Source organism: Chelmon rostratus, chromosome 9, assembly GCF_017976325.1.
Source record: "Chelmon rostratus isolate fCheRos1 chromosome 9, fCheRos1.pri, whole genome shotgun sequence".
NCBI classification, from domain to species: Eukaryota; Metazoa; Chordata; class Actinopteri; order Chaetodontiformes; family Chaetodontidae; genus Chelmon; species Chelmon rostratus.
In genome coordinates, this window is record NC_055666.1 from 19,549,626 (window position 1) to 19,570,619 (window position 20,994).

Sequence of the window (20,994 nt, forward strand, 5' to 3'; positions counted from 1 at the left end):
AGAGAGAGGCCAGCAGAGAGATGGTAGAAAGTACAGGTCTAGTGTGTCTACTGAGCAGATGTGCATTATTGATGGATTTATTGGTAAAGAAAAAGCCTCGAAGTGTGTGTGTGTGCGTGTGTGCTTCTCTGTGTGTGTGTTGGGTGGAGGTTAGGAGGAAATCACTGATGAATTATAATGAGCAGTAAGGTGTTTCAGGGGAGCAAGCAATGGATAAGACAGTTTTCCTTCAACAGGCAATCAATAGCAGGCTGAAGGTTTCCCATGGACGATGTGCAACATTGTCTTCTGAAACCTTGACCCTGTACTGTTGGCTTGTATGTGTTTTTAATAAGAGCCACAACAATGCTCATTCTGTGTGGTTTCCTGGGTCAGTTTTATCATTTTTCTGGGTTTAAATTTTTATTCTAACGCAACCAATGCAGATGCTTCCATGTAATTCCATCTGCATATACGCTAGGAAACAACTCTCTTTTCACTCACTGTTTTGCTTTGCCCACTAAATATTTTTTGACTCGTTTGCACGGTAAGTCATATGTGATGAGGGCGACAATCAAATCAGTCTGTGTGATAAAATGCAGAACAAAAGAAATGAACTGCATTGGCTTGTTTTCCTGTTGCATTAAGCTGTAGCAACAACAAATTTGCTAGCCAGGAGATGGGTGTGGGCGGGTGCATGTTGTGAGATACAGCTACAATACGCTGTATCTTCCCTTGGGAAAAAACACACGCTTGTTGCAGTAAAGGCTGCGCCGCCATTGAGTGTGTGGTGCTAGTGCCAGGCATGTTCCAAAAAAGCTTGAGGGCCCGTGAGCAAGATCTGTGCACTGAAACCTGACATTTTACTGTATCCACCAGAGGCCAGATACATAAAAGAACCTCCACCAAATCTTCACAGAATTTATGTGAGTGAAGAAAGCCGTGGAGCTCATGAAAAATTCTTTTTCTTCTCCTGCATACAGATTGATACTTACATCAAGCACCTCAAACATACCTCAGTCATGTTTTGTGTGGGAAGCGGCCGTGTTGGGGACGGCGAGCATTATTTGTGTCGGGTTTACAGAGCTGCAGTGGTGCCATAGGGTGGTTCCAAACACCGTAATTAAAAGTGGCACTGCTGGGACAGTTTTTACGTTGAGTTTCTCTCGTGCTCAGCGGACGAGCATAGCCTAAACTACGGCAAAACACATTTTAATCACATTAGCAAAGTCTAGTTTTACAGCCCATCACAGGTTTTGGATAAAAAGTCTATTAATTTCCTTGAACCCCCTGCATCAGCAAAGCATTTTAATTTACTTCACAATTAGCAGAGCTTCATTTCATTAATGGCAAAATTTAAAGGAAAAACAACAGCCTCCTAATAAAAGAATATCTACTTTCACTTCCACCACCCGCCTCATCAGTTTCCTTCACGACTTTTCCTTCATGACTTCACAATCCCTGCAGTTAAAATGGGTAATTCCTTAAGTAATTCCCCGCTTTTGGTTTTACAAAAAACATGTTTTAAGTGGTGTTTTTATTGCCGCTGCATAGTTTCACCTGCTACTGAAGAACAGTAGTGAAAATTAAGAGAGGTACGGTGCTTTAGTTGCCCTTTCAAGTGTCCTCTGAGACCTAACTTGACAGCAGCGTGGAAAAAAGCAAGAGAAGGTATTTGTCAGAGGTGAGAAAAATGAGCAAGGTAGTGAGAGGAGGAGAAAATGTGAAAAAGAGAGGAGGAAGACAGAAAGCCGAGAGGAACTCAACATCTCTACTTTCTTATTATCATTTTCCTGGTGTTCACAAAAAGAACGGGGCAGTTCAGTAGAGGCAGGTGTTTTTGATTAAAGCAGTGGTGACGGAGCTCCGGGTGCATTTCAATAGCCCAGTGATCACATCCCATCATGTGCAAGAGGTGCATTGGGGTTGACAAGCGAACCAAAGACAGGAAGAGAAGCAGAGAAAAACTCATGTATGAAGACAGCTGCGGCGGAGGTGCAATGGGCCCTGGAGTGACACAACTGTCAATTTCAGTCCTACCTGGCATCAAATGTGCTTCACATGACATCACAGAGTTTGTGGGAATGACACTGGACTGTGTCAGCTTTCTGTCAACTGTACATGGCAAAACTGCTGCTTTTGTTAAGAAGTCGCTTGCTTCGTTTTAACTTTGGGTAGTGTGAATCAAACCTGAAATGTTTGCTGTATCACAGAATAACACAGTATTGAGAGCAGTGCTGAAGCGTAAGAGTGGTTGACTGTATTAGCCACAGACCATAAAGGTCACTTTTATCCTTCAAAAGAATGAATGTAACAAAAGGCCAGGGATGAGTGCGTGATGCACAATGAATTTCAGACATTTAATGTTCACTGCTTTTTGGTGTGCTATTCCCAACCTGGAGCTGCTGGGCTTCGTGGTTCTCCAGTCCCTCCACAATTGAAGCAAATCTCTCTTTATTGTTCCTCTCTGCAGCGATTGTCATGGCAGCTAGAATCTTATCCAGGCTGGAAGAAAACAGAGAACAGGGAGCAGGCACAACACAAAAGTCAACAAACACTTTTATCACCTCACTGACAGGACATTTACTCACAATTTCCAGCTCAAACACCATGTATCTTATCTTCCCTTGTGTGTTGGTGTGGACATTTGCTCGGCCACTCTATGGTCACCCTGACAAAAAGCTGCTGCTTTCCATCTCTTTGTATGCAATCTGGTCTATTATTGCAGCGGTGTTCAATTTTGACTAGATCGTGCTTGTTACTAAGGTGATGTTAGACAAAAACAGGGTTTTACTGCAAATGTGTTCAGTTGTCAAAAGCAATTGTGGCAGAGTGTATTTGGCTGGGTGAGAAAGGGTGCACATTATTGCAGGGACTGCCAGACTAATGTGCAAATACACCTATTGAGAAGGTAAGCAAATTAGAGTACTTGCAAGGGCTCAAGGCAGCTCAGCTAAATAGAGCATTCGACAATTTCAGCCACTGAATTCTGAATGGAAGAGAAATTCTGTGCTGAACACACAAACACACACACAGGACTGCGATAAAAGCAAATTGATGTCTTATGAGCACCTACATAAATAGTGATTTACAATATGCGTACAAAATAATTGGTAACAGGTGGTCATAATTAATTGAGAAACTCAACTCAACTCAACTCCACCTTCTTACTCCTACAAAAGAACTGATATATAAGTCCCCCTTGCCATCCTAAAACATAAATAAATAAGAAATAAACAGTCACACTCGGCCAAATATTGAAATATCAGCTGTAGGGATCAGCCAATTGATGCGTGTGCAAAAGGATTGCTGCTGCCATTTTTATAACATTAAATCAACCCCAAAAAATAACACTTTGAGGATGACAACATAAGAAAACAGTTGCTTTTTGAGTGAGGGAGATCATGTGTCTGACCAAAAGGACTGTATGTGTGGAGCAAGCCTGACAGAGAGATAAATGGAACGGCCATGCTCTGTGATAGGGGTTACAAAGTCACAGACAAGCATGGGGAGCTGCATACTGAGCAGCTTTAAAGCCAGTTCAGACGACGCTTCAAAACAGCCGAGATAGATCTGCTTAACTTGTCGTGTTCCCTTTTGATGCTGTCAGCTGAAGTGGGTGTTGAACATGAGCCAGCGTCACAACACTGGTAGGCAGAGAAGTTTCTGAGGAAGAAAGTGACGCCTCAGCTCCTTTGGCTGTCATTTCTACAGGATACGTACATTTTAATGCAGGGCTATGATCACGGCAAAGATTTCCGTGTTTACTTCAACCTATTCTTGAATACTTTGAGAATGGTGAGAGAGAAGGAAAGTGAGAGTGAGTGAGAGGAAGAGACTTTTATTATCTATACACCCAAAATCTGGTTAAATATAGTTTGTGTGTGTGTGAGTGTGTGTGTGTTTGCATGCAAGCAGCAGAAGTCTGCATCTGAGTGTTGCAGTGGTGACTGTAATAGACAACATTCAAACTGGTCTAATTACTCATTCACTGCATCAATGCATTGATTATATACAGATTCAACTGCATCTATGTGCAAAAGTCACACTTAAAACTGAACTGAGCTGACTGAGCAATTATCTATTAAAAAAACACCTTAAGCAAGCTTAATGTGATTGGTTGTCTTTACTTTGACCCCGACGAAGAATTGACAGTTTGGTAAAACTTGTCCACTGAGTAAACTTTGTACAACCCGAATCCAGAACACATTAAAGCAACTGCCTGCTAAGATCAGACAGAATTTTCATCTGTGTCAGTGTCAGAGGCTGCAGCAGGTTGTTCTACCCATGCTAGTGTGGGAATTGTTAGCCTTTTTGACCTGGAATAAAGGGACGACACCTCATATAATAATGCACAGCATCACAACATCTAAAGATGCATTTGCATAGATTTGTGCTCTTAACTAAAAATGCTTGACCCCCAGATATTAAAAGGCCCTTTGGTGCCCATAGTATTGCAAATCATATTTAGAAAAATAATTTATATGCCGTTACAGTAAACTGTTTCATGGATATCCATTTTTTGGTGCAGTTACTAATTGAATCCATAGAAAAAAGGAATACTCTTGAAGTTAATGGATTTAGTTAATACTGATCGGAAGACTCCCACTCCTTGACATTCTGCAACTTTAACATTTATCACTTTTGGATTGCACTTTTTATTTTGGAAACCATGACAGTCACAGAACCACAAGCACAAAGGCCTATTTGGATGGTCAAAGATGTGAGACACACTGCTGAACTCAGCTTCTCCAACAGAATTTGTGGGTTTGTTTATTTCCACCACTGCATACAGACTGACTTTGAAGCGCCATTGTTATTCTAGTCTGGCCCTGTGGGAAACAATAAAAAACACTCCCCTAAATCCAATTTATAAGCTGTCAGACAGGTTGTGTGTCCATGGCAAACTACACTTAGTAGTTCAACACATTAAAGAGACTGAACTGCATCATCTGACCATGTGACACTAAAGACTTCTATACCGCCTGGGGTCATCTGTAAATGCAGCATATTGTATGTTTCACGGTGGGTAAACATGTATGCATGTGGTCCAATCACTGTCTGAGTACATGCCACCCAGTGGGAGAAGATTGAAGAAATACTGATATTTCAGTGTTTACAAGAAGCAGCGGTCGCCTTCCCTCTCGCTGTTTCAGAGCATGTAAACATAGCAGGCATGGACCATATCGCTTTCATCATCCCATTTTCTTTTTTTCATCAGTCAGGATTTTGAAATGGTGCTGTGCCGTTTCCATATCAGCCGTGATTTACCGAGAAAGATGGGAAAAATATGTCCCTCGAACTTGAAAACTTACAACTTTGAATGCTTAAATGTCAGTTCATACACATCGCATTACAGTACTTCCCTAAACTTAGGTGCTGTAAGTGGTAAAACAAGTAACGAAAAAAAAATTATTTGCAAAAGTTTTGAGACATTTGTCAAACATGAAATATCTCAAAAACCCTGCAAACCCAAATGAAGCTTTCAAATCCATGTACTGACCCTTTAACTGTGACAAAATCTTTATCTTATGTATATATTCATAATTTACTTACATGCAGTCTGTGCCTTACAGCTGTAACATCTCAGGAGCAGCTTTGTGTTCAGATTTGATTTGATATGTATGGAGGTCTGCTATATTTCTTCACTTGCACTACATTCTTGCTCGCGTTTGTTGTGTTGTTGCTGCCTTGTAAGCACGTGCAGGCTGGGCAGCTTTCGGTGCACAACACTTAATAAATTACTTCCTTACATGTTGAGTGGGTGAGCATATGATAGGGATGTCTAGAGATGTCTCTTTAATAGCATGAAAAATATGAGAAGGTCTGCAAGAGCAAGATGTGTGAAAATGAATGTGACAAATTATCAGGTAATTAGACATCGACTTACATGTTTTCTTCTCCAATAATACAGAACGCAGAGAGAATTTTGACAATCTCTGTCATCATGTTGGTCTGTTTGGGGTCAATCGCTCGGGCCAACAACAACAGGCTCCGCTCGTCTCCCAGGATCCTTTGCAGTCCATACTGTTAGACATGGAGAGGAGGAGGCAGGGTGGAGAAAAGGTCCATTGGGTATAAATAATGAGAGCATTTGCATTCATGGGGAACCTTCACTTCAAGTAAAAAATGAATTACACAAAGAAGCGCTAATGTACGTAAATTATAGTTAGCCTTAATTTTTTTTTAAGGAGGGACAACGAGGCCATGGGAAAAAAAATGGAGAGGATGATGAATTAATTCAATTCAGGACAGGACTACAGGGACAAATACTTATAGTCTCCCGTACCTTCTAGTCTCCCCGCAACTGAAGGAGTGGGCAGAGATGACCACATGTGGGGATTAACTCTAGGGGAAGCAATATCAATAGTTCATCTATCCTTGAAATGTGTGCCACTTTTGAGAAATGAGCCAGACCTTCCTAAAAAGGATAATTAAAAGATCTGAGACCGTGGGCTTGAAATGGTAAAATTAGCTTCACTTTACTGTCTCATTGTCCCAGGCTTGTCAGGGTCCAGACTCAAAGCAGGCTTGGAATATCATTACAAATGTCTAGGATGTTTAACGTAAGTGCACAAAGAGTGGCTTCTGCTCTTGTTTGTGCTTTTTAGTTATTGTAAACAACACTAGACATTACCTTCAACTAGATAATTCTAACAGAATTAAAATTAATATTGAAATTTTAGGGCAACTATTTTTGAATCAGGTTGCTCAAGATTACATCCATGCAGGTATACAGACATGGATCATTCACTGATCAATCAATTCATCACTGACTCATACAGACCTTATTGTTCATGAAAGCTTTCAGGCATTGGATGAGTTTATGCTGGTTCCGTTTATCAATACTCTCTTGCCTGAAAAAAAAAGGACAATGTGATTAAATGAACAGCACCTGCTACTAATTAAATTAGACAGATATGGGATGTTGCAGGCCATCACTCACTGTTTCTTGTCCAGCAGCTTCTCCAAAGCATCCAGGAGAAGACCAAGACCCTCATGGCCAAAGTTGTTGACCCAACTGGAAAGACACATACAAACAAAAAAAAAAATCAGTTCTGCAATATTCAGACAAAATCGTAAGTGGATGGCTGGTTTACTGTAAGCCACGCTGATCAACAGATGGAAGCAAACACAAACAATATTGTGTTAACCTCAGAGGAAATCAGTCCACCCTGCCCTCTCTGATACTCAATACAGTCCAAATGAGCGTGCATTTAAACTGTACCCATCTACAAGCAAATGAACACCCATCCATCTTAACTAGTGTTCCCATCGCTAAGCGGTTTGTATCCAGGCCCCCCTGTGAGCTGCTATGTTCCTGTGCCAAAAGATTAAGCAATGCAAGTGAGATAACACTGTAATCGATAATGGATCGCAAGAGATAATTGGCTATAAACCACAGCGTATCAGGAGACGGCAAATGATCCAGTGCAGATGAGCCCGTTTGTCTAAGATAGAGGAAGAGCGAGGCAGGAGGAGGGTGGGAGGGACAGTGTGGTCACAGCCAGATTATGTCATTAGCATTACTTGTTTTCAAGGCCCTAACTGTCAATAACGCAAAATGCATGGAGCAATTTTCTGACATTAACGGAGCATAAGTCAATGATTTATCCCGCCTTTTTGACAATAATTTGAAATAATAATGGTTTGAGTATTAAAGTCATTTGTATTGACTCAGTGAGTCGGAAGAGACCCTCAATTAGGGATGAGATGCATTTGCCTGAGGCAACTTGAAAAGTTGAGGTGAGGTATTTCTTTGATCTGTGACAAAATTAGCACATGCTATGACCCCCCCACCTACCATTACTCAAACTTCATTAGCAGACAAGCAAAACCTATTTGTAACTTAGTGATATTTAGTGTAGTGTATAATGATGATCTGTCTTCTTAATAAAAACAAAACATCACAATGTTGTAAATTTATAAACGTCTGTTGACAATGAGCCTTCAGTTTGAATGCTGCCTTCCAGCATGTGCTCTGCACATATTTAAGGCCATAACAGAGGAAAGAACCAACTGGCTCAGTTTACTGCAGAATAATAATGCAGTTATATGTATTTGTGATACAGAGGTGGTAGGAGTAAATGAGAGACTGGGACAACAAAGAGGGAGAGGAGGCGACATGGCTGAGGGAGCACAATTCAGTAAATCCACAGTCTTTGTTTATGCTCCTTAGTAATGATGGTAATGTCAGTCTTCAGAGAGCTGGAAATGGAACCAATATTTGCGAAGAGAAATTCTGTTTATTACGCAGCGTAACTGCAATATGAGATTTTGGGGAAGGTGTGTGACCTCAGCAAGGTTTGTGTGAGAACAGCACTGGAGAAAAAACAAGCTTTGTGCTGCAATAAGGACAAGTGGAGGTTCCACATAATTATCATGTCATGCTTTGCAAGGAAGTATGTATGCATAACATGTTTCTCTCTACCTTCAAAAAGTGTCTTAATCTTATCCCTTAATGTACTAATTATGACTAAATGCTCACTATCTTTCCGGAGAATTTCTTTGCCTCCACTGTCTGCTTTCTGTAGTTACAACAAAGCTGCTCATTACTGTAGTTATTACAACCCTGATTCCAAAATTCTGTAAAACAGAAAAAAAACAGAATAATTTGCTGGTTTTACAAGGTGTTCTTGAGTCCATGTAGTAACATCTTTATCCAATCATGCGTTCACAAAGTATTGAACCTCGCTCTATCCTTGCTTGTGAACAACTGAGCCTTTGCAGGATGCTCCTTTCATATCCAATCATGATACTATCACCTGTTACCAATGTCTGTAACTGTATCTCCTGTTCCAAACAGGTGTTTTTGTAACATTCCACAACTTTCCCAGTCTTTTGTTGCTCCTGTCCCAACCTGTTTGCTGCATCATTTTCAGTATAAGCAGATATTTACAAAAATTAATGGAGTTAATGGTAAAACATTAAATATATTGTCTTTGTGCTGTTTTCAGCTGAATATATATCCAAAAAGATAAGCAAATTATCACAAATTTGTTTAATGTATGTTTGACACATTTTCCCACCTTTTTTTTAGTTAGGAAACAATTCAAGTTTTTACTGTTTTCAGTTTAGTTTAGTCTGATCCTTCCTCCCTGTTTCTGGTGTAAAATGATTCAAACTGAGCTCTATTTAACAATAAATAAATCAGGTTTGTTTTACAGGTACATCTTATCTCCATAAAACTCAATACTTAATAATAAAAAAATGAAATGAAACAAAGATAGGAATGTCTTCATGATGATTCTCATGATGACCCAAACAGAACAGAAGGGAAGCTCTGGAGGAAAATAAGAGAAACTGAGCATCTGGTCTGTTTGGAAATGAGCTTTCATACATACAGACACAGATGTTGCCGCAGAACAACCAGTCAGGGAAGCCATCCATTGACTGACTGTGACCAATAGACTGAAAGAGTGACCAACCACTCCAGAGGTCGGAGCAAGCCAAAGTTTCACTTCACTGTGTAGCGACTCCAAATTTGTTTGACACCAATGTCTCACTTTGGGGGAAAAAAACAAATCAGACAACTCCCATTCTATAGTTCTCACATTGCCAATAGCCTGAGATTTTGTTGAGCTGACGATCCAGTTTTCAGTTTTTCAATTAGTAATGTCATATTTTTATATAGTGGAAAGCATTTTGTTATACCTTTGGTGCTTTTCAGGTACCCACAGGCCAAAAAATGGCGTATTCTGACCTTCAAATGCTTTATCGAACATCATTACATTAAGTGGGAGCTAGGAACTTGGCTGCAGATGAGTCAAGAACTGACACATGCAGCCTTATAAAAACAACTTGCTGGAAAACATCACAAGTACAAGTCAGAAAGCTTTACTAACAAATACCTTGAACAGAGAAGTTGCACTAATTAAGTGAGAACGTAAATTGGAAATGTGGCGGCAGATGTTGTTGGAAAATGTGTGATATCAGCTCCGTGTTTACCGTCTCTCTATTGTTGTTGGAATGAAACTGAATAGACAGACCGGGACTGCCAGCGCAGAATATCTTTCATCAAAAATGTATGTCTTGCTGCAGGTTGCAACATAATGCGGTCGTCCTCAAGGTTTTTAAGGCACTTAATGTTTTTGACTCGGCGCTACATCCCAGACTGTCTATCATTTTCTGTCCCCTCACGTATACCCTCAGGTCCTCTGCAGCTTGCCTTCTAAATGTCCCCAAAGTTACCACAAAGAAAAAGAGAGATGGTACTTCTACAGCGCTTGTCCTGAGGCGATGAAATCCCTTATCTCTGTTCATCAGAGAAACTGCCTCAGTGGACAACATACGATTAAAACTATTAAGACAAATAACAATACTAATAGCGCTACTGCTACGACTCCTAGTTGAAGAAATAATAATGTTACAACCCACTCCAACACGCTGCTGGCTGACCAGTATGAGCAACAATATAGGTTACAAGCTTCCAGTATTTGGGTATTGTGATCAGACAACCTTTGTTGCGCAGGAAGCAAAGCAGCAACACTTGCATTGTTGAGGTGGCTACAGCTCATGTTTGGTCAAACATAACGCATTTGTACCTCTGGGCAAATGTACCAATTCAACATTAAAGGAACAAGAGATGGAATCTGTTCCTTATCACTCTCTTCTCCTAATGTGGGCATACATCCAAGGATTTCATTAACTTGGGGGAGAACTTGTTCATCTAATATTGATGCCTATAATCCTCTAGTTAAGTGCCACCAAATTGTGTTACTTTCTGCAATCATGTAAATCCCGCAGGCAAAATGAAAAATTCATGGTCGGTCTGAGGGAAGCAATTCCTTATTTTATATTTTGTGTGATTTCTACTGGCTTGACGCAATTATTGTTGTAGTTCCGCTAACTGCTATAAAATATATGCATTGAAAGTCTTGCAGTTTAGCCCAAAAGTGTTCAGATATAAACAAGACGTTTACTAGCAACATGTCTGCTCACTAAAGAACATTTCAGCCTCATTGAAAATGCATTTGGTTGTAGACTTGTCGTTAACTTAATATAACAAAGTCAAAATGTCTTGCAGCGAGATGCCAATCTGTCATTCTGTCAAATGACATTTGTTTGCCAAAAGACTGACAGATGCTATTGACTTTCTGACATGTGTTGAAATAATAAATGTTGTTATGCATGACAAATGTTCATCCATCCATCCAATTTCTATACTGCTTATCCCACCCAGGGTCACGGGGGACTCCAGCCCATCCCATCATGCATTTTGTGAGAGGCGGGGTACACCCTGGACAGGTCACCAGTCTGCTACAGGACAAACAAATATGCATATACGCAGACAGACATAGAGGGAGAAAACCCGGAGGAAACCCAGAACGTGCAAACTCCACACAGAAACACCCCAGATCATGGTTGGCAGATCTTGCTGTGAGGTGACAGCGCCAAGCAATGAGCCACCATGTGAAAATACGTGCATGTATGGTGGCATGTGCACTATATCTCCCTCTGTCCTCATGTATTTACAGCATTTTCAAGGTAAACAGGAGCGAGCCTGTGCTGCCTTAAAATAAAAAAAAAACTACAACATTCAATCAATCACCTCCTCGCTCCATCATTCAGACACAGCTCACTTCAAACCGCTCTTCCAAGGTTCCTCACGTCAACAAAATAATCTGCAACAGTACTTCAGTCCTCATACACAATAGTCTCATTACAGTTTTCTTTTTAGTCCCTCTGTCACACACATTCATACATTTCGCCAGAGTGGGCAGAGCGCTACTCCTCGTGCTATTCCAGGCGGTGTTCAGTGTCATGCTCAAGGGAATACAACAGCGTCTGCATGCTATCATGTCTCTCTCTCCCGCTGTGTGCTTGTCTGTCTCTCCCATCTGTGTGAATGCTGTGCTGCCTCTCCTGTGTTTGTGTGGCCTGTTCTCCTTCCACGTCTCCATGGTTGAAGAGGCCTTCTGGAGACACCCAAAGCTGCTTGAAGTCCTCCTGGATCCATACTCTTGGCTTTACAATCTACACACAGTGTATATGCAATTTTTTCACAAAGGTTTCTATATATTGATTCTTTTTGCTGATATTTTCTATACAAATGGCATCTATTGCATGTCACCTCTGTTGCTCTTCCTGTGGTTTCCTCCTTCTCTCCCAAACATCTCTCAAAGTTTAGGGGAGTTTATTCTGATCCGAAGTGAGGGTGTTAGGACAGAGGGTGTCAGATTGTAAAGCCCCTTGAGGCAAATTCTCAGCTCAGTCACTGATCTGACTTAAAGTGTATGTCGTGCTATATTTGCTAAAAGTAAGGGGAGAATATTGTATCCATGAGGTGGAAAACAAGGCATAGTGTGAGCAGAGTTGTGCAAATACTTGGCGAGGGAAATGTTAGTACATGATGAAAAGATTACTGTGCATCAGCAGCCACAGTAAGTGACTCAACAGCGACAGAAACAGTGAGAGGCAGACACTCTCTCACCCCTTCTGTTTGACTGATCGCTGGTCTCGTGTTTAGATGGCTTGTACGCGCATTGATTTCAGTCTATAGACCAGTTTTATTATTCTATCATGGCTAGGTGGGGAGCTTTGTTATTGAAAGCTTCTGTGCAAGTGCAATATCTTTCATATTGTATTACAGGCACAGCCACACAACTGTCCCTCTGTGGGACAACTGACCCATTCATTGCTCCAGCATTCCAGTTGAGGCCCAAAGCTCCGTGCAACAAATAGCTCTGAACATTATATCTTGAAACCAAGCACCACCAGCGTCTGCTTAGTGATTTACTCTGCCGAAGGTGGAGGTACATTATACTCTGATCAATTTAATAGGCTGCTGAAATAACGATAATGCACAAGGCATATCAGATGACGGATATTAGATATAAAATATTAACCGCACTTTTCTGTTCATCTCAAAAAATAACTAATTTAAAAGAAACTATTAAGAGCAACATTTTTTTTTTCCTTTGTCCAACATGTCAATCATAGCTTTGATATATCTGATTACATCTGAAAATTGTCCACTGTCTACTCCAGGATTAAATGTTGTATATTCAGACTCTGAGTCTGCTAAGTTTCTAATATTGTTAAAAGGTTTATAAAGTACAAAAGTATCTGTTTGGAGTCATAAAATTAATGCAAATATATCCCTTATAAATATTTCCCTCTCAGTAGGCTGCTTACCTTTGACAAAAAAACAATGATGGTAGAGTTTACCAGTGCTGGAGGGTACAAAAGCAGATAATTTAAGTGTAAACAGGAGGATTCAATATTGGATTCCCAATAAGATAATTCTAGCATGTTTTTTACTGCATGCCAAACATCATGAAGATTACAGTTTTTCCCACTATTGCACTAATAGATTTTACCATTTGCAGTACTTAGGCTCAGTTGTACTTGGAGCTTTATGCGACCATTAGCATGCTGTATATGCATGCATACAGTATGCACATCATCAGTGAACAGAAGTGTTGGACCTGTGCTGGACGAACAGCCTGACATTGCTGTTCCCCAGAGCTACACTGCTGGCTCGTCTAACAATTACTATTTCTCATTCTAAAAGAGTATGAAGGACTCAAAGTGCTCATAATCTAATGTCATAGAAAGACTGGTAAATTTATCCTTCATCCGAGCTATAAAACTACATGAAGCACACACACTACAAAAGAAGACACACACAAGTAGGTTTTAACCAGTAAGCATCGATTTTTAAGAACATTTTTCTTAAAATAAAATCCACCATCCACTGTTTCCTGTGGTAGTTTGTTGACTCTTATTCATAGAAATTTGAGAGTTTGTTGATGGGTATGATAGAACAAAGGTGAAATTAGGTTACCAAGAAAATACCTAACATGCAATGAGTGCACAGAGGTCATGTGCATCCAGCATTTAACACATACATAGAGCCAAAACCACTGACCTGTGCTGTCCTTGAAAAAGAACAACGAGCAGCCGATATCCTCCACATGTAACTCCAGGTAACACCACTCTCTTCATTCAAGTGACAGGTGCTGTGTCACTCCATTTAGCTGATCTGATAATACTGGCACAGTTCTTAAATCTAATGCATCACAGCGGAGAACAAGTTAGGCTGGCCAGGGTAAAAACACTAATTTGCCTTTAACTCTCCAGATAAATTTGAAGAAATGGCTTCTCTTCAAATGATATTTGATAATATAATAAGAACAAAAAAAAAATAATTGAGTCACTGCAAGGGAACTGTTCACAGAAAAAAGAGGCACAGCTGTGATATTTGATATTGGTACTGAAGCTAGACACACAGTCTGAGGACAATATTCCTGGTGTGAACTCTCCAAGAAAGTGATTGCCATGTAGCCGAGCAAGCACAAATACAGCTGCAGTGCAGGACTCAAAAGGAGCACTTTGAACTTCTAATGGTATCTGATTCAAAAATCGTGGCTCGAACATAGACACGAGCTCAGGCCTACGACATAGGCTTTTCCTGATGGAACTGAAGGTGTCTGTGTGTGTCTGTATGTGTTGGGATGCAAAGCAAAACTCAATGAAGGCAGCAATAGTGTGCGCCTGCGAGAATGAAAGCAGTGTGAGAGACTGGGGAGTGCAGGTCTCTATCAGAATTGAATCAACTTGTAAGTGCAGACGGCTGACAGCACACCATGTTCCCCAGTCACTTTGAAACGACCACCCGCAGAGTGCAAAACACTCTTGAAATTTCTAATTATCCCCTCAACACCACCATGGATTCCTACACAACAATCCTCACTGCCAGGCGGTGGTACGCAGACACCAGCAGTACCGCTGGCAGATTGCAGGTTGATTAGACCAATTAATTTAATTGTTCGGTATACTTTAACTCTGTATGTGTTGTGGAAGATCAGAGTAAGGATCATCAGGTTTGATGTGATGTATCTCCACATTCCTCAGGCTTCTGCTGCGATGAGTTTCATCTTTCAAGGAGGAGAGGGAAATGCAGTGGCAAGCACTTCTTTGAGGTTACTGATTCTATTTTCAAAGCCATAAAGTTGCCATTTTGCTCGAGCTTTCGCTGCTGTCACGTATACAGTAGATGTACAAAACCCTTTGCCAAGTGTCAGTTTACACCTCACAGAATGTGTGTGTATGTTTGTGCTATTATTTGATATCTGCTGGGAACTACAAACACAACAGGACAGCTCTGCATCGCTCCTCAATCCTGGAGCAGACAAGATGCCTTTTGCAGGACGGGAAAGTTGATAAATGCTGTCACTCCTAAGCTTAAAAGTAGGAACAAATATGCGTCGTTCTGTCAATGTGGACCAGATGGGACAGTTTTCCTGCTCAGATGTTTGTTAAATATGGGCTCAGGCCACATGGGATTCTGGGCCATGTCCCAATTACATACATACATGAACCTGAAAATTTTTCCAGAAGTTTGCAACTACGTTTTTAGGAATTAACATTATAAATATCAGTGATTTTATCATGCTGTTCTGTTCAAAATGTTGACACTCAAAAATGCAAGATTTCACATATTGTACTGTGTTCAAAGGCATCATATCCTCCAAATTTAGAAACAGATATTTCCACATTATGAATGTATCACTTTGGGCCGTAACAGATATGGGTATCTTGGAGGTTAACAGATGGTGTCGTAAAATGAAATAGGCATCACTCTTAAAATATACCCAGACACTGGGGACATTTATGTCTCCAAAAATCGTTTTCATTGCCTCTGAGGAAGAAGGGCGAACGTCAACTGTGAAGTCAGCCGCAAGGGTAAAAACTAGTTAACGTGCTCATTTATGACTGCTCATCACGTCTGTTGAAGACAGTGTCATAACATTCGTGCCAAATTTAACAGTCAAATGAAAATCTGTGAATGCTGTAAAATGAGACTGATCGTAAGATCCTGAAAAGTAAAAGACAAAAATTTGTGGATTCATGTCTAATGATTAATTTATAAATTACTTGCTACTTTTGAAAAAGAAAAAAACCCTGAACACCAGAGAAATCTTTGTCTGCAGACTTCTGCTAAATAATTATGTGATTTCGAAATCTTTCCTGTCTTGTTTCTCCTTGACAAGCGACAGAGCAAACTAGTCAGAGGCCTGGAAGGTGACAGCGGTTTGTAATAACACTGGGTCTTGAGAGTAGACTCTCACAGCGTAGTGCAAAGAAAATTACCCCACTGGAAAGCTTCCACCTCCACTTTACTTCTCTGGGGTCATATTTTATGGCGCTGACAGGTTAGGCTTTTGGATATCTGTCCTGTGTCTGTCCTCCTTCCTTCCTCATCTCTTCCTGGAGGATGTTAAATCTTGATCGTCATGGTAGGAAAAAATCAAATTGCTATTTTTCCATTACTCTACAAAGTGATGGGATGGAGAGAGATGATGCTTGATCCAGAAATTTCAAAGGTGTCAGACTGTCATGTGTCCTGAGGTAGCCTGTCCCCCTGAACTCCACTAAGGACATCTGGATTTTTAAAGCTATATTTAAACATTTCAAATTGACATGGAGTCTGATTGAGCTTACAAAAGCACTGTCCAGGATAACAAAGTGAATACAGAGGATCAATTATGGATGATTCACTGAGATAGAGAGCTATTTCCACATCAAAAATGACAGAGTTGAAAGAGTTATTCGTTTCTGTGAAGTATCTATGTCAGACAGAACCGGCCCATTGATGTCTACTGTACCTAAATCCTCACAAAAGTATCATTCATCAGTTCACTCGTTGCAGTTGCACTGAGAGCCACCACTCACACTTTGTGCCTGTGCCAGACCAGTCATAAAAAAACCTGTGAGACGTTTAGATGCTCATACGTGTTCGAACAGTCCCGGCAGCAGATGCACAGATGGATACGCTGCTTTGTGCTGGTGTCAACTGGCTGTGGCTGTGCACACAGCGGACGGAAGAGGCCAAGGGATGAAGAGTTGTGGACGTTTGAGTACCGGCTAGTGCTACGAATAAAACATTTTAAAACATCTGTGCCCAGGTTGTGGCTTTTCCGGACACCTTTTTGTCTTTAATTGTATGAGTAAGTGAGTAACACATAAAATGTAATGGCAATCAAGCAGAGTAATACCTTTTCACCTTCCAGGAGGCATTTCACTATTTAAATCAAAAAGTATGATTACACTGTAGTTTGAGGGTCTAGAAATAATATTTCTGGCCATATAAGAGTTTATTTGACTGTTACAGTCAAAGATTATGAGATGAGGGAATGAGGGAATATGAGTTCTTTTTTGCTCCATCATTATACAGGGAGCACCACCAATCGTTCTTGGCAGAAACGTCTGTGTTTCTCAGTATGTTGTTCAATGCTTTATCAAGCTGGGCATTAGGACAGACAGTCAATAGGACGAGCTGCTTTATGTTAGCAGGCATAGCAACTTCAAAGCTCGTAAAAAGCCCATTACTAGTGTTCCATGCAACCCTCGGTGCTCAGCTACAAGCATTCAAGTGAGAAAAGCTGGTGAGACTGATTCAGACCCAGAGACACGCTGTGTGGCAGAGCAGCACGATCATCACAACAACCCACACCTTGAGTACCCAGACACAGAGAGAAACTCTGGTGTCAGCAAATGCCTCCCGCCTCCACAAAAAGACCCCACAAGAAAATGCCCCAGAGAAAATGTTTGTCTTGTACCGTGAAGATTTCACATAATGAAAAGTTAGGGGCCCAGTTCAATTTTGCTTAAATATGTCTTAGGGATCAGGGAGCTAGCAGATCTAATATGGAAGTCACTGTCGGGATTTGACAGAGTCATAGTGTAATGCTGAGGGCTAAAAACAGGGAAGTCAAAGGCTGGGGCCACTGATAGGTGCTCTGCTACCCAAAACCACTAAAACCAGTCTCCTATTTTCATACTGGAGTCTGCTGATGGAGCGGCAGCGGAGTTAGATCAGCAGTGAGCTTAAACGTCACTGTTTCAGAGCTGAAATGAATCTCGCAAAGACAAAATTAAAACATACATGATACAAAATTGAATAGTTCTGCTTTAGTGACTGTACAGAAAAGAAAAACATACTTTGCCCATTGCGATATTAAACTCCTTGATATATTTTTAAATGGATCTTGTCGCAGTTTTCACATGTGCGAGACAGAGAGGAAATAAATTGTAAAATGCGTGAGAAAAAGAATGTCGGACTGAAACACAGCAGGATTTCTCTCCCACTAAATGAAAAAATAAGAGGGCTGTAATTTTCTGTAAGTTGGCATCTCACACTCGTCAGTGGATTAAGAAATTAATGAAAAGTGGCTCGTCAATCTGACACTTCTAAATTAAGAAGCGAGTATCCAAATGACAAAATTAAAATGGGGGGGGGATGAAGTAGAGGATAAATAATTGGCTGGGGAAATTTTGATAGAAAGAGAAGTGGAAAACATGGCAGCTGAGGAGAAGAGAGTGGAAACAGAGAAAGCAGCGGATGCTCCAGGCAATGCCATCTGTGGGTGGATCTGCAAAGGCTGCATGCCACACACCTGTGTGGAACTGCCTGGGAGATAAAGCCCTCAGCACAATGGCCCTGTGGCCACCTGTGCTGCCAAACAGGTGCACAGCCTAGCCAATTAAACTATTAGACAAACACAGGCCTCTGGGAGCAAATTAGCAGGCTGCCCAAACATCACAGGAAAAACAAAAAGCAGTGGTAAGCACTCACTGTGAAGAACAACAACACTTTGATGGTGAGACTTTTATCTCAGTGTACAGGATTAAGTTTAATGTTTGACCAAAAAAAAAAGTTTGGTCGTTTTTTGATATGTAATATAATTGCTTACCATATATTATGGTTCAGGACTACATTTAGCTATATGATTAATGAAACTCATTTGAGTCATCAATACATGATACATCTATAGGAGGTTTGACTGCATACAAGAAGACACACAGCACACAATAGACAGATAGCTCTAGAATGCTGATCATGTATGCTACCATTTGTATATGATCAGCTGCCAACTTTGACAGTCATGTCAAAATTATCAATCTAGTTTACAGCATTGACTGTATAATGATCAACTTATATTTATATATTTAAAGAGGAAACAGACATCTTCTCAACTTTCCCTCCCTCCCCGGTATATCCACGTGGTATTATTGACGCAAATACAACCGGATCGCTTTCCGTTTCCTCAGAGCCCAGAAACCACCAACACCACAGGACAAATTGCATCTGTTCCCAAACTTCGGCGAAGAAATGATCAATAATGCTTTTGACATAAGAGAGAAGCAAGATGCATGTTCACTGAGGAGGTAATGAGAAACATTCCTAATTTTATTTGGAGCAATATCATAGTTTGAAAGAAAACAGTGAGCCAGGACTGAATAAAACATTGGGAGTAACATTAGCTAGTATGTGTGGAGAAAAGTAAACTATAACAGGCCCCTGTTATTTCATGTTTTTACAAAGTGAAAGAAACAGAGACAGTGATAACATATTTTCTGCCTGTTGATTTTCATATGAACAACATCGATCCAGTGATTTTGTGCTGTAAATCAAGCCTCCCTGGAGATCGAACCCAGCAGCAGACAGTACTGCATAGTGAAAGCGAGGCTTAAAGGGGATTGTGCAATCAACATATACTTCATAATGAGAAGTTAAATAAAAACACTTATCTACTACCAGTTTAAACTCTTCCTGCACCAGCAACAATGCATGGATCTGTTCTTATCTGTCTTATCTATCTGCGCGAGAAGTCAATGAGCATACATTTTTAGAGAAGTTTAACCTTGAAGAATAACAACATGCAGTGTAAGTCCTGTCATTACATACAGTCAACAGTATGTCTTAATATCTGTACCCTGCTCTTCAGCTCTCGACTGTACTCTTTCTAGGTCAAGAACACAAGTTAATTGAATACATTTTATTTTATTTCTAAGCCAAACAGAGTTCAGGGCAACATGTGCATTCTTCTGAGCATTTTGGACCATTTCAGACTGATTTCTTCAACACTGAAATGGTTGATAAATACAGACCCCAACTTTATCATTCTGCTCTTTAACAGCAAATCGTTTGAACACAGGCACGATGTTAGACAAAGTTTGTCTAGCTTTTTCAGCTATGAGAAGACTAGAAAGTAATCATCTCCCAGCTGTACACCAGCAGTTCTGTTGGTACCGAAGTTTGTCTCTATAATGAGGAATACCGCTCAATGCTAGACACTATGAGGTACAACCAGAAAAGTGAAATAAATGGTAGCATACTATGCACAAATTACCAGTATATCTCATCTCTATATACATACACAAAATATAAATATTGAAAAGCAGGCCAGCTGATCATTATTCTAAGGCGTGAATTAAAACAAGCATTAATGCACTGCTCGGCATCTACTTCATGGTTATTTTCAGTATGTGATAACATACCGTACAAAGGTTACATTAACATAGTGGATTCAGAAGAGTAGCAAACAAAATGTTGATTTCCTGTGTGTTGTGATCCGTGACAATTAAGTGCATTCATACTGTATTAATTAGAGTTAACCTTAGCCACACTTCAAGAAAACAACCAGTCCCTTTCCAACAGGAGAGAAATAATGAGAGGCGTGAAGACAAGCGAGGGACCGGTGTTAGTCAACACCAGCACAGTCCTCCTCAGCACACAGACACACACACCCAAAGGTGGACTTCTCTGACGGACCTGGCCATCAGCGGGAGGCGACTCCTCCATAAAGCACTGCTCCCTTCCAGGCTGGTCAAAGGTTTGGCCATTTAAAAACACCCACAGAGCAAGCCAGGCCTCGCTTACTGTATACCCCCTCGGCACCAGTTGGCCTTTCTGTGTGGACGGGCTGACTCGACTCCCCACAGCGTGCTAGAGACTGTGAGACTTCAGTTGCCTTCTTTCAACTAAATAACCTTGTATACTTGTAATAATATCAAAGCAACACGTCATACGGATACCTCTGGTTGGATCCCTTCCTTTCCCAAGTTTGAAGTGGAAGAAGAGCTCCACTGTGTCTATTCCCAAATGTAAATGGCTGTGTAAGTGAGAGCAGACAGGGATGCAGCAGTAATGCTGGTAGTAGCACGCAGATTAAATAAAGGCACCTCTGGGGCCATGCTGGCAGGTCCTTTCTTTGTATCCAGGGT

General features: G+C 40.7%; 1 protein-coding gene across 5 annotated transcripts in view; it reads right to left on the minus strand.

Annotated features, from left to right (window-relative positions):
* diaph2 (diaphanous-related formin 2) overlaps positions 1-20,994 on the minus strand; it is a 369,056-nt gene that overhangs the window by 249,265 nt on the left and 98,797 nt on the right. For all 5 annotated transcript variants that reach the window (XM_041943749.1, XM_041943748.1, XM_041943750.1 and 2 more), the window contains 4 exons: positions 6,926-7,000; positions 6,767-6,836; positions 5,870-6,006; positions 2,376-2,484 (listed from right to left, as the gene is read on the minus strand). In XM_041943749.1, the coding sequence (XP_041799683.1) occupies positions 2,376-2,484; positions 5,870-6,006; positions 6,767-6,836; positions 6,926-7,000 (391 nt within the window). The remainder of the gene's footprint in view (positions 1-2,375; positions 2,485-5,869; positions 6,007-6,766; positions 6,837-6,925; positions 7,001-20,994) is intronic.